Source organism: Gymnoscopelus microlampas (assembly GCF_963454915.1).
Source record: "Gymnoscopelus microlampas genome assembly, chromosome: 21".
Lineage (NCBI taxonomy): Eukaryota > Metazoa > Chordata > Actinopteri > Myctophiformes > Myctophidae > Gymnoscopelus > Gymnoscopelus microlampas.
In genome coordinates, this window is record NC_139958.1 from 12471702 (window position 1) to 12486268 (window position 14567).

Below are 14567 nucleotides of genomic sequence, written 5' to 3' on the forward strand. Positions count from 1 at the left end.
TTAACACTTATTTTAACCAAAAATATGACTTACTTAATTCAGGGGTCTTCAACAGGGGAGTCCGTGACCCCTAGGGGGTCCTTGGAGTTACTACAGGGGGGCCACCAAATATTTATGTGATAGGATATGTTTTTTTACATTAACCACTTGAACCCTAGCATCCCTATTCTGAAGAGAACTTTAGCGGGAAATAGCAGATCTACAAGCTCACAACGTCTTGCGCCGCGAGGCTTTGTGAGCTTGTAGATCGGCTATTTTCGGCAAAGAAGTTTGGCAGACTAAGTACAGAGTAAAAGGTTAAAAGTATTGATGGTTTAAGTGGTTTAAATGTACATTAACACGAATTCAACACTGATGATAGTTGCTGTCAAACAAGTCTATGAAGCTATCTTTGAAATCTTTGAAAAAGTTTAAGCTGCAACACAATTGTATACAATATGTGTAGTGGGGGGGTCCCTGCTTCATCTCTCTCTCAGCTAGGGGTTCCTTGGCCTGAAAAATGTTGAAGACCCCTGCAACACTCAGGGTTTCATCGTGCAGGGTTTCCAGGGGACAGTGAGGCTTTGCAAGGAGTTTTTGTGCAGTGTCAGTATGTGGTGAGGATGATGATGTTGTGCATGTTTTCATGTTTTCATGTTTGTGTCCTCAGGCACGGCAGCAAGCTCAGACAAGGCACCAGATGGCCTCCGACAGTAAGAATGAATACTCCTCCTACCTCCAGAAGTTCAACCAGGAGCAGAACCAACATTACTACACAGTAATCCCAGACATATTCCAGGTATGTGGACCAGGGGCGTGGTCCAAACCTTGTTCAAAGGCGGGGCCATATTCGAAAATATGAAAATGCCTTTAGGGCCGACTGCATCTGCTGTCATGCTGTAGTAACTGTATCTGTTTGGACAATAACAAAGTCACATTCAAATGCATTGCGTTACACAACAGAGAAATATCAATAGTCTTTTGTTGGCAGTGTAGCCGAATGTGTTTTCACATGCATGGTATGCACTGCATTGCTGTTGTATTTTACAGCCCAACAGCCCAATTGTCTTTTGCTCGAATGGCAATGTAGCCAGATCTAAAATGGTGTGAAAAGGTCTCTAGAATAAAATAAAATAAAATAAAATAGTATTCTTTCCCAAAATAATCATATTTGAGTTGAGGCATTACATTTAGTTTGACTCGGTTCCACAGATAAATATTGTGAAAACAGCCGATCTACGGTACAAGCACACAACGCCTCGCAACGCTGCTTGTAGATCAGCTATTTAAAAAAAATTGCCTCTGTCTTATGTGTTTTCACATGCATTGCTATTGTATTTACAGCCCAAAAGCCCAATTGTATTTTGCTCAAATGGCAATGTAGCCAGATGTAACCCGGTGTGAAATGGTTTATAAAATAGATAATAAAATAAAATAGCCTTCTTTCACATCTTGAGAATGAAACAACACAAGGAGGAATCCTTACAATTTCTACTGAGAAATAGCCTATCTGCCTGCAGGTTAATTTCAAAATACAAAAGACTGTCACTCTTTGAGTCATTGCACAGCAGTTGACATGTATACAAAACATTTATTTTGTCTTTCTGCTGTGTACAGAAACTGCAGGAGATGGAGGAGAAGAGAATTGAGAGGATAGGAGTGTGTATGAAGTCGTTTGCGGAGGTGGACCGTCAAGTGATCCCCATCGTAGGGAAATGTCTAGACGGGATGACGATAGCTGCTGAATCCATTGAGCCCAAGAATGTAAGTATGAACTTTAACATCAAGCCTGATGCATACTTTGTTGCATGCCGGTGTCGTGTGCCAAAAATAGCCGATATACAAGCTCATATAACGCGTCACGATGCAGCACGTCGTCAGCTTGTAGCTCGGCTATTTGCGGCGCATGAATTAAGCATGACACTATCAGGGTTGCTATTTTAGATGTCGTTACTCACTTCTAATAGTAAATATTCATAGGCTCAGTCACTTGCACAGCAACTCACTCACTCACTCAATCCCTTTCTCACTCAGGAGCTTTACTGGCAGGGAAAACATGCGTTTACTTTGCCAATGCAAAGTGTTAAAAGCATAATAAAACTCAATGTCACACATGGCAGTTGAGCAGTTCTCGAAACGTTTTCATGTCAAGGACCCCTAAAATGAAAAAAAATGAAAAAATATCGCCTCACAGCTAGAAGGTCCTGGGTTCGATTCCCGCCAGGGACGCTGTGGGCGCTGGGGGCGTGTCTTCTCCTCCGCGTCATCAGCGCCCATACCCAGGGTGGGGTTGGCGAAAGGGCCTACTCTGTGTGGAGTTTGCATGTTCTCCCCGTGTCTCCTAGGGTAGTTAATACCCTCACAAAAACATGTAGTAATCCTGGTCGCTATACCGCCTCCCCCATGACAGCCGGGGCGCCTGATGGAGGGGAAGGGAACTGGTTGGAATAACGCGCTACGTCCAACCAGGGAAACTCCCCCCTGTCAGGTGACAAGAAGGTCAGTTGGCTCTCATGCACTGAAGGAAGCATGAGCTCGGCCCTGGCCTCCCTGGCTGTGGGGGACTGGTGTAGTGCTGGTGTAGGGCTGGTGTAGCGCCCAGGATCACTTAGGAAATTGGCACCGGGTGAAAAAAATGGGTTACAAAAATCGCGGGATAAAAATTATAAGTAAAAAAAAAAGGACCCCTAAAATGATTATGTATTTGGCCACGGACCCCCATATGAAAATATGTTGTGCCAGGGACCCAAAAATAGCAGATGTACAAGCTCGCAGCGCGGCACGAAGTGACGCGCTGTGAGCTTGTAGATCTGCTATTTTTGAATAGCCAACGTATAAATGGTTAAAATGATTGTGATGCTGTATTAACTACTTTTGCTGGGGACCCCCTGGGGGTCCCTGGACCCCACTTTGAGAAACAATGGCAGTAGAGGAAGGTTAGAATGGACTACTGGTTTGTTACAATTAACCACTTAAACCCATACTTTGCTGACCGGAGTTCCCCAGGGGAATGTACTTGGTTCATTAATTATTTCCCTCTACACACCAAATCTCTTAGCTGAATTCAGCCAATCTACAAGCTCTCAACGCAATGCATTGTGAGCAGAATGTTCGCCTAGTATAGGACATGCCCAGAATAGAGACGGCAGGGTTGATAGTTAACTAACTATTGTTCCGGAAACCTGACAAATGCAGAGCTACTGTACTGTATATATGCACCAGATTAGAATCCACAGAGCTGCTTGGATTACATTGAAGCACATTCCTAAATGTATGTAATTTGTTGATCAATGTTTGTGCTACAGTATATGCCTTTTGAGTACTAAAAAGGCCAACCTGAACTTGCGAGAGAAAATCAACAGTGTATTACAGTAGATGGAGATGTATCATGTTGTCAGTCTGCCTTCCCTGCCAAAAGAAATCTGTCCCCCCCTGAGAATGTGTGTGTGTGTGTGTGTGTGTGTGTGTGTGTGTGTGTGTGTGTGTGTGTGTGTGTGTGTGTGTGTGTGTGTGTGTGTGTGTGTGTGTGTGTGTGTGTGTGTGTGTGTGTGTGTGTGTGTGTGTGCGAGCATGCGTGCATGTGTGCTTGTGTATCTAGCTCTGAGCATGGACTAGCTCCAAGGAGATGACTAAGACCTGTGACTATAGTACAGTACATAGTACGTAGCTGTTTAAGTAAACAACAGCATGTCCCCTTACATTACATTTACTTTGACTCGGTTCCACAGATAAATATTTGCGAGGCGTTGTGTGCTTGTAGATCGGCTATTTTCACAATTGTTGCCTCTGTCTTTATATTATTTGACAATTTGACCAATGTTTGACCAGTTTTTATAGTATAGTTTGTTAATTACTTTTCATTTAATTTACTTTCTTTCTTTCCTTCTTTTTTTAGGCATTAAAAAGGTCTGAAAACGTTCTTAAATTGTCACTTTACTGTCATCTGGGGGACCCCCCCAAAAGAAATTATGTGTGGGTCCCCGACCCACAGGTTGTGAGTGAACCTAGCATCTCTTTCTCCGACTGTTCTCTTTGGTTCATAGCGCAACATAGTCAGGCTTTGACCCTTATTCAGACCCTTTTTACCCGACCATTTGCCCTTATCAGTTCAGACAGGGAGAAGCACATTGCACACTGACGAATGTGCTTTTTCCTCCCTCTTGACACACAGCTACCTGTTGTTTTTTACCTAAGTTGTGTTCATCATAACTCCTGTTAGACAGATCTAGGTCTCCTTTTTCCTTTCTCTGGTCGACAGAGTGAGTGAAGACAGACTCAGTGGTGGAAAAAAAGTACTGACATCTTTTACTTAAGTAAAAGTATCAATACCACAATCTAGAAATACTCAGTTACAAGTAAAAGTCTGGTATTTAACTTGATGGTATTTAACTAACATTTTTAAATAATTGTTAGTGGAGCAGAAGTACAATATTTGATTATTTAAGTAAGTAAGTAAGAAGTACAATATTTGCCTCTGAGATGTACTGTAGTTGAGTAGAAGTAAAAGTATTGAAAATTGGAAATACTCTATTAAAGTAAAAGTACCTCAACATTTTACTTAAGTACAGTGCTTGAGTACATGTACTTAGTTACTTTCCACCACTGGACATCCTTTCTCCCCACTGTCTGGAGAGGAAAAAAAAAAGAGAAAACTTTCCAGGTCAACGGAATGATAAACGGAAAAGACCTCAGTATAAACAATTAAGTCACCAACAAGTCACACATTATCTGGAAGTTGTATGTTCACACAACCCCTGATTAACCTCACTATGATGACTCACTGTTTTTACATTGTATGATTCTTTATTTACATAACTACAATGTGGATATAGTTTGTTCTGACATCAAACACGTTATTAAATCATTGCTGTTGGGAAGAAACCTTGTACAGTATCTCCGTATTTCATGTTTTTAAGTTTTTTGTTTGCAATATTTTGAAAAGGTTTTAGAATCTTCTATGCTATAATAATAACAAGGCCAAAATAGGGAGGCCGGGTTGAAAGTTATTAAGTATGTCTGTGGATTTGATAAATGTTTAACCAATGAAAAGTATTAACAAGGGCTTGTGATTAAATAATAACTACATTGGATCCATTGGAACACAGGTTATTTTTTCCATTTCCTGAAAAGTGACCAGTTTTTGGACATGCAAGGTCTCCGCCAACAGCAACAATATGCAAAATATATATGAGTCTGTCATTGATTGTTCTCTGTGGTGGAAGAAGTACTCACATTTTGTACTCAAGCAAAAGTACCAGCATTCAAAATATACTTTAGTACTAAAAGTAAAACTACTCATTATGCACAATGTCCCATTTCACAAGAGCCTTAGTTTCCAAATGTAATAAATCCTTTGAAAATAGCAGATCTACAAGCTCACAACGCGTCACTTTGCGACACATTGTGAGCTTGTAGATCGGCTATTATAGCCAAAGTGTATACGGTATACAGGATGTAGTCTGAAGTGGTTAATGTATGTTTTACAAAGTAACTAGTTTTTAAATAATTGTAGTGGAGTAGAAAGTACAATATTTGCCTCCGAGATGTAATGCAGTAGAAGTAAGTAGTCAAGTATTGAAAACTGTACTCCAGTAAACAAACAAACAAACAAAAAATTGTACAATACTTGAGTACATGTACTTAGTTACTTTCCAACACTGATCGTTCTGCCCCCTCTCTCTCTCTCTCTCTCCTCCGTTTTTAGGACTCAAAGCAGGTGGTAGAGTCCTACAAGTCGGGGTTCGAGCCCCCGGGGGACATAGACTTCGAGGACTACGGCCAGGCCATGAAGAGAACGGTGTCCGAGACCAGCCTGGGGAGGGAGAGCGTCAAGGAGAGCTCTAGGCCCGGGGGCAAGAGCAAAGGCAAACTGTGGCCTTTCATTAAAAACAAGAACAAGGTAGGACATGCACACGCACACTGAACGAACGAACGAACGCTCCCTCCATTCGCCAAAAACGACCTGCTGGACAGTTAGTAGTACTACGCCGAAGAAGACGTTTCCATAAACTTTAGATCAGGGGTCTTCAACGTTTTTTTCAGGCCAAGGACCCCCTTAGCTGAGAGAGAGATGAAGCAGGAACCCCCCCCCCTACATATTGTATAAAATTGTGTCGCAGATTAGATAGTTGGATTCATGCTTATGTATTTTCAGATAGTTAACCTTTTAAACCCTCAATATTTAGTCAACTTGACCGTTGGCTCTGCACTTGGTCTGCTCTTTTTCACTCTACTCCGACTCACCTAAAATAGCCGATCTACAAGCTCACAACGCCTCGCAGCGCGAGGCGTTGTGAGCATGTAAACCGGCTATTTTCGGCTCAATGTTTCCCACCACCACACGAAGATTTGTCCGCCCCCCCTGTAGTAACTCCGAGGACCCCCTAGGGTCCCCGGACCCCCTGTTGAAGACCCTTGCTTTAGAGTATAAATACTTCATTTGGTTTTCTATCTTATTATGTCCCCGTTTTTTTGAAGGTCGGCTTGTGCTGGAGTTGCATTGTAGGCTACTGTAGTACTCTGGGGACATTTTTGTATGAGGCAATAATACAGTGTAGTGGCTACATTCTAAATGTCCTTCAAATGTTCTAGATTCTTGGTAACTGTTACATTGTTGATAATGACGTGGTTTTATTTATTTGTTTGTCTTTATTTTTTGTTATAGAGAACATATTAGTTTTATTCTGTTCTGTTACGTTTAAGAAATTAGTTGCTGGCTCAATGTTAAGCCTTATAATTTCATCGTACGATGGTGTCGCGAGTCAAAAATAGCCGTTCTACAAGCTCGCCGCTCGTTTGCGTCGATCGATCTGCTATTTTCGGCGCGTGACACCGCCATACGACGGAGGTTTTGTTGTACTGTAGCTATTATTTGCCATCCCTTTCTGTTTCCCCCCTGCTGGTCATTCACTGGCATTACCCCCTCACTGGTGGTGTGTGGAGCCTCCCCATCTGTAATGTTAACACACTAATGCACCTCTACCCCTCTCTCTCTCTCTCTCTCTCTCTCACTGTGGATGGACTCAACTGACAGACATTAACGTGCTCTTTGTAGATGTAGAATAATAACAGTCTGCGTCACCTTGTTCCATTGTCTGACTGACTGCTCACAGCTGGCCTCTAATCGGTCACATGGTTAATGGTTTTGTGGTGGAAGGGTGTATAGGGCTGAAACCATCATTTATCTTCTCAGCCACTATACTGTATCGATTACGTTTTACGATCAATCGAATAATCGAGAAGTTAGTTTATTTTACTGACTGATTTAGATGGAGAGGGTGTGTGAGTGTTTGCGTGCGTGAGAGAGTGAATGAAGGAATTAATAATGGCAAATCAAAGAAAGAAGTAATTGTGTGTGATTATTTTTGTATGTTTGTTTTGTTGTAATCCCAAAATGTAAGGGTGGTCGATTTAGTAGAGGCATTTTTCTACTCTACAACAGGTACCACTGCTTTAGTAACTTTGGATGAGTTACATATTGCAAGGGAGTGTTTAGGAGCACATAAATGATTAATACAGGGTTAGGGTTAGGTACTATGCCTACTAAAAATAAACACACACACACACACACACACACGTGCACACACACACACGTGCACACACACACACACACACACACACACACACACACACGCACGCGCACACACACACCCGATGGTCGACTATGTCTTCAGGGTCACTTTAAAAGGAGATTTTCTTTTCCCACGAAATTATCTAAATTATCTCATTGCCTTATTAAGTCCCCAAGCACAAACATAAACTCCTTTTAGTGAATAGAAAATAGGGTTTGTTGGAGCCACCGGTCTCTTCGTTGACAGTCGTGTGCACTTCTTTGATTCAAGGAAGGGGTTTCTGAATCCCTTATCGCCCGTTGCATGCTCACCAGGAGGCCTATTAGACCTACTAATCACAGCACCAAACCACGAGCTTATTAACTGGGCAGTCCAGGCTTTTTTACAGAAAGCAAAAAGGCAATTAGGTTTGTGTGATGATGACCTAACTTTCAGCTGCTGGAACATCCCTGGGGATGTTGGTGATTTTCTAGTCCAAGAGCTTTGCATGTGATGAAGAGGTGGAAGAGAAAAAAACACACAGATTCCTAGAATGGATGGTTGCATGCATGTGCTTAATGCGATCCTCTGCTTCGTTGCAGCTGCTTGTGCTTTAATTCCCTGTAACAGCTTCCTATACTACTTACTCCTTCTCCTGTTTTCTTCTGTTGACAGTTGTTGTTTTGATAACGTTTTTTTACACATTTGTTTTATGTTTGACAGAATTGCATAACTGACTCAAACACTGGATTTCAACGTGTCCTCCGGTTTTGTCCTTTTTGTGTTCCGTTCTGTGTTAATTTTAACATTTTGTTGGCGGCTTATTTATTTCGTTTTGTGTTCCCCTCCTCCTCCTCCTCCTCCTTCTTCTTCTTTCTTCGTCTTGTTTTTTGTTCGATTCTCGCCTCCCCCCCTCCCCCCCCAACCGACCCCCACCCCCCAAAAACAAATTTTCCTCCCCTCTCTCCCTCTCTCTCTCTCTCTCTTATCTCTCTCTTCTCTTTCGTCAACAACGGCTCCTTTTTCTTACCGGTAGCTTATGTCCCTGTTAACGTCCCCCCACCAGCCCCCCCCTGCCCCCCCACCGGCCCAGACCCCGCCCTCACCCTCTGCTGTTCCCACCGACCCCCTCCCGTCTCCCAAGCAGCACAAGGAGCCCCTCTCGCACCGGCTCAACGACTTCATGACGTCCAAACCCAAAATGCATTGCCTCCGGAGCCTGAGGCGCGGGGTAAGTTGTGTTGTGTTGTTTTGTTGTGGCTCGTTTGTTTGTTTGCATGGTTGCGTCTCCTTCCCTCTTCCCGCCTGTCCTCTCCTCTCCTCTCCCTGTCAGAGCTTCTTCCTACTTGCACCGCTGTATGGGATAGGTCAGTAGGGGTTCCCAAAACTTCTCCATCATGCCAAGGACCTCCCCCCCAATTGCCATAACCTCTGACTGTGCCCCCCACACCCTATTGCGAAATGGGTTTAAAAGGATCCCTGGCTAATAAGCTAAATGTGCCTAATAGCCTACATTATACTTGCCCTAAATATTGTATTTATTTTAAAAGTAGTACGTCTATCACTCAATAGGGACCGCTCCCGTCGCAAGTTGATGATAGATTGAATTTTTATTGAAATTAATTTATATATTTTTGTTTTTTATGTTCCTCATTTTCCTCTCTTTTCCAATTGGCCACCTTGGCACCCCCTAGAAGTTGAAAGTCACACGTCTGTCACAGTCTGTTTGTGTCCTGTGGGTCCCGTCCACGTCCAATGTCAGAATAGCTCTGTGTCATTCAAAGAAATGTAGCACATCTCAAACACAACCTAATACTCACATTTACACTTTGTTAATTGGCTAGAAAAAGGTCTGTAATGTTGTCATGAAGATACGTTATGGGTGGTGACTCGCACCCTTGTGGTTCACATTCTGTAATAACTGAACACTGTTACATACTGTACACGCAATGTGACCACAATTACACTATACATTAGTGTTCATGTTGGGTCAAACCCGTCCTATTCTACATGTTGCAATTTGCAATACACAATGGTGCAACAAGTATTCAGATTTTACTGTGAGTATAAGTAACTGAGACGTAGTGGAGTAGAAGTATAAAGTGTCAAATAAAGTAATGTTACCTACCTTAGAATTGTTCTTGATTATGAACAGTAGCCTACTTGAGTAAATGTATTTAGTTACATTCTACCACTGGCTATATAGAATAGAAATATGGAAGTTAATATTCTGAATATTAAGGGACGAAGTCCAGGACAAAGATGCTTTCTTCAGTTAACATCAAAAAGACGATAATGATAACAATAACATCAAGCCTCCAGCCCTCACCCATACAGTGTTCTGCCAACCTGCTTCTAAAGCATTCTTCCATAAAGACATAGTTCTGTAACTTCATTGGTCTGTGTCTGTCTCAGCAACGCCACTCTCCTCTCTGTCCTCCCATCCTTCATGTTAACACTGTCCTCATAACGACAGTGGCACAGGATTGTCTGTCCACCACTCTTACCCCCCCCCCCCCCCTTCCACAGAAGACATCGAGGTACCCCAGCGGTCTTAGCACTGGCGTGGAGGTCGGGATCATTACCCCAACGATCTTATAGTGGTGGTGTGGAGATCGTGAACGCTCTCAGAGAGCTTCTCAGCCAGGGACGTGCACAGATAGACTATAGGTGGTGCTAGAGCACCTGCCCTTTGCCCTCTAGACCAGAAGTGCCCTTTTTTTTCAGTTTACAGCAGGGGTTCAACAGGGGGTCCGGGACCCCTAGGGGGTCCTCAGAGTTACTACAGGGGGTCCGCCAAATCTTTATGTGATATGATTTTTCTTTTTACCATAACCACTCGAAACCTAGCATCCCTTTTCTGAGGATAACTTTAGCCAAAAATAGCAGATCTACAAGCCTCGCGCTGCGAGGCGTTGTGGGCTTGTAGATCGGCTATTTTTGGCAAAGAGGTATAGGTGTAGAGGGAAAAAGAGCAGACCAAGTAAACAAAAAAAAGTATAATTTACTTGAGCACCTGCCCCTCAAAATGTCTGTGCACGCCACTGTTCTCAGCCGTCTCTCTCAGAGGCAGAATTATAATGATTTCACATGGCACTAATAGAATTTAGAACGTGACACATTAGAACACATAATGCGTACGTTACTGGTAGTGAATTTATCCATTGGTACAGTAAGTCCGAGAGTATACACGTGCAACCAAAGGGACCCTTTCAGGTCTGTGACTCGGAGAGTTAAATTAACACTGAGGATTTTTTACTGTGTACTATCAGGGCGGATGGTTTCTGTTTTCAGAAGGATTCTGTGCAGTAGGTTTGACTGGATCGCTCCGGATGGAGTGAGACAGCGTACAGAATAATTTAGAGGCTTTTGAAGGGTAGCTTCACCCAAAACGTATGTAGACTGCACTTTTTACCATTACAATAAGCCCCCCATATGTCTGCTGCCAGGTCACTGTGAGTGTAAAAAGGCAGGGGTTTCCGAGGCTACTGTGAGTGTGACCCTATCACGTCAAAAGCTGATCGTCATGCCAGGTCAAACATGACTGATGAACTATGGTCGCCAGAAGGCATGGTTCAAAACATTCCAGTGAGACAGTATAAAAGCACAAAAGTACAACATTTGCCAGAGTCAGACTTCATGAACCTCTTTTGCTAATAAAGGATCTGTTTTGGAACGAAAGACTTTTGGCTGATACTACATCATGGAAAGGCAGCATCTGAACCAGCATCAGTGTTTTTTTCACTGGTTTCTATTCTAAAAATCATTCCATGTTGTTAATGGAATATGGCGAGGTTGTGGCAGGTCACCGCATGCGGGTCACAATACAGCCCAGGTCCAGCTCAGTCTGACCTCAGGATGGAATGGGCGGCCGGCTATTCACGTCTTCCTTCCGGAACCCAACAAATATAGTTTGTTTACACTTGAGCTTTTTCAAAGGCAGCATTTACTCATAGTAAAAACATTAATATACGTCTGAACAAGCAAAAGAAACAATACGGCTGAGGAGCAGAGTGTGTGGGCACATTGTGCAGGAAATGATTGAAGGTCGACCAGAAAGAGGAAGTGTGGCATTTTTTTTTGTAAAGTTGAACAAATCTAGCAGGAAGGGCACGTTTCTGTAAGAGGAAGTGCTGAAACAGCTCTCGAAAAGAGAGATAAAACGTGTGCAGTGCTAAATTAGACTCATTGTTTTTTGACTGGTTGCTTAAAAAAATACTTTTGAACTTACTGTAAAACTTCACTGAAGGACAAAATGAAGTTTCAAGTTTATTTATGTAACCGTGGAAAAACGCATTACAAACACCGTAAAAGCTCAATAAAATACCTTTGAGCCCTACTCTGCAAAAATGCTGATTAGGGTTCCTGTTTTGCAGCAAGAGAGAGAAGAAAAGAAAAAAGAGAGAGCATAAGTAAAATGACTTTAGAGGAAGAGATAGGAGAATTTGGGCAAAAGAAAAAAGAGGATAATGTTTGTCTAGCTTAAACCTAATTACAGCCCAACTATTGCCTCATCATTTATCACTCAGGAGAAGGAAGGTTTTTAGAAGTTGATCGTTATGACAGTTACAGAATAAGATAGTTCATTTAAATTCCTTTGCACTTCTTTTCATATTCCATACAATTACCTATCTATATGTTTCATGTATATAAATGTTGTTTTCAGTTAGATTACTGTTCTGTGGTGTTTTTTGTTGTTTTCTTTATGGAATAAATCTACTTTATACATAGACAAACAAAAGTAACAGTAAACCTAGATGCTCTTATGAAGTCAAATGTCATTAGGGCCTTTTCTAGGGCATACTTCCTTCAACATGGCGTTGAACGAACAGATGAAGAGCCAGAGGGTTTTACTACACCTCTGACAAACCTCTAACAAAGGCCTATATTCCTATGTCCATATTTTGATGATACTCATATAGAAACACTTCTACACATAAACGTTTTATGTCACCTGCTCCATGAAAATCGGTCGATTGTCATAGAAAATTATTTGGAGAAAAAAATAGATTTTATGTCATGAATTTATGGCTTGTTTGAGATTGCATCATCCTGTCGTCATTTGTACATTTTGTCATCCAATTCTAAATGTCGGGTGGCATGGTAGAGGATAATGATTTAGAGATCATTACGAGCTAGTTGTCAACAGCCCTCACACATGCAATGCTTTATTTTTTCCCTCAAGACTTTGCATCTTGAAAATAGGACTTTGTAGCTAAACCACTTAAACCCTATATAATGTGCTCACTTGTGAGTTTGTAGATCAGCTATTTGCCGAATGTTTGCCTATTATGACATGCCCACAATTGGGCTCAATGTGGTTGGTTCAATGTGGTTAAAGACCATTCCCATAAGTCTTTGCATGTTGAAAACATAACTTGTCAGCAAAACTTGTTTGTAGTTTGAAGACCGTGATGAGGAAGGACAATTTGTTCAATGTGAACATCCTGCTCTAATTGGTCCAATCTGCAGTTACTAATTTGAGGTCATACATGTGTTATTTCTCAAAAAGCACAGCTTGCTGACAGACAATGAGAGGGCATGGGGCTCATATACAGTATCTTCAGTGCCGTTAACTCAAAATGTGCTTTTCTTTTTCTGACATTCTACTGATTTCAGTAGAGCAGATCACATTTTTGGTTATTGTGGGATGGATGTTTTTTTTTATCAGTAAAGACTTAATTAACCCTTTCATTCTTTATGCTTAATTGTTTACTTCTTGGAGATCCCTGTGAAAAAATAAGAAAAAAAGAAAACCTATTAGTTCCTTCCTACAGTATTTCTACAGTGTAGGCTACCTTATTAGGGACCAGGGGATCTGTGCCAATGTAGTTCAGTTCTACGTGTGTGTGTGTGTGTGTGTGTGTGTGTGTGTGTGTGTGTGTGTGTGTGTGTGTGTGTGTGTGTGTGTGTGTGTGTGTGTGCGTGCGTGCGCGAATGTATGCGCAATTGTGTGAGCTCATGCATCCGTGCCTGTAGAGAGAGAGAGAGAGAGAGAGAGAGAGAGAGCGTAATGGGGATGTACAAAGGTGTCACAATAGAAGCATTTAAGACAGCACTGCAGTTGGTTTTGTTCTAAGCCAGTGGTTCTCAACCTGTGGGTCAGGACCCCCAGGGGGGGTCCCCACATGATTTTTGGGGGGTCCCCAGATGACAGTGAAGTGACAATTTCAGGACTTTTAAGACCCTTTTAATACCCAAAAAAAAGAATACTGCATCAAAACTGTAGTCAACAAAGTATACTATAAAAACTGGTCAAACTTTGGCCAAATTGTCAAGAATATAAGAAATAGACAATCTACAAGCTCACAACGCCTTGGAATGCGAGAGCTTGTAGATCTGCTATTTTCACAATAATTATCTGTGGAACCGAGTCAAACAAAATGTATTGCCTCAACTCCTACAATTCCAAGTGCTTGTCAGCGTGGGGGTTGAGAACCACTGCTATAGTGAAGAGTGATGGAGCTGTGTGTGTGTGTGTGTGTGTGTGTGTGTGTGTGTGTGTGTGTGTGTGTGTGTGTGTGTGTGTGTGTGTGTGTGTGTGTGTGTGTGTGTGTGTGTGTGTGTGTGTGTGTGTGTGTGTGTGTGTGTGTGTGTGTGTTCTCTCTGATGACCACTGCAGCAGCAGTCTCCTCGCTCACTCATTTATCACAAAGAGCTCATGAAGAGGACTCTTGGGCGACCTACGTATGCTTTCGAGGCCAGGCAATATGTTGTAAGTGTGTGTGTGTAATGATGGATGGATGTGTCCGTTCATGTATGCGTATGTGCGGGTGTGTGTGTGTGCGTGCGTGCATGTGTGTGCATATGTTAGCGCTGCAACTATCGATTATTTTGTTTTCGACTATTCTATCAATTGCTTTTTCAATTAATCGAATAATCTTGAAGCGCGTTTTTTTTAATAATTTATTTTATGTTTTATATTTCAACAAATCGACACGAAAAAAATCGAATTGTCTATTACAAAATATATATATTACCGGTATTAATCATTTAAGCACTATTTTATACTTAATATAATTTCACATTTTCATTTAG

At 41.9% G+C, this 14567-nt stretch overlaps 1 protein-coding gene across 11 annotated transcripts in view; it reads left to right on the forward strand.

Moving 5' to 3' along the window:
* fnbp1b (formin binding protein 1b) overlaps positions 1–14567 on the forward strand; it is a 104675-nt gene that overhangs the window by 70833 nt on the left and 19275 nt on the right. For 7 of the 11 annotated variants that reach the window (XM_084047795.1, XM_084047792.1, XM_084047796.1 and 4 more), the window contains exons 7-10: positions 650–778; positions 1597–1743; positions 5684–5878; positions 8566–8760. In XM_084047795.1, the coding sequence (XP_083903921.1) occupies positions 650–778; positions 1597–1743; positions 5684–5878; positions 8566–8760 (666 nt within the window). The remainder of the gene's footprint in view (positions 1–649; positions 779–1596; positions 1744–5683; positions 5879–8565; positions 8761–14567) is intronic. The other 4 variants (XM_084047798.1, XM_084047799.1, XM_084047790.1 and 1 more) reach the window with 2 other exon arrangements.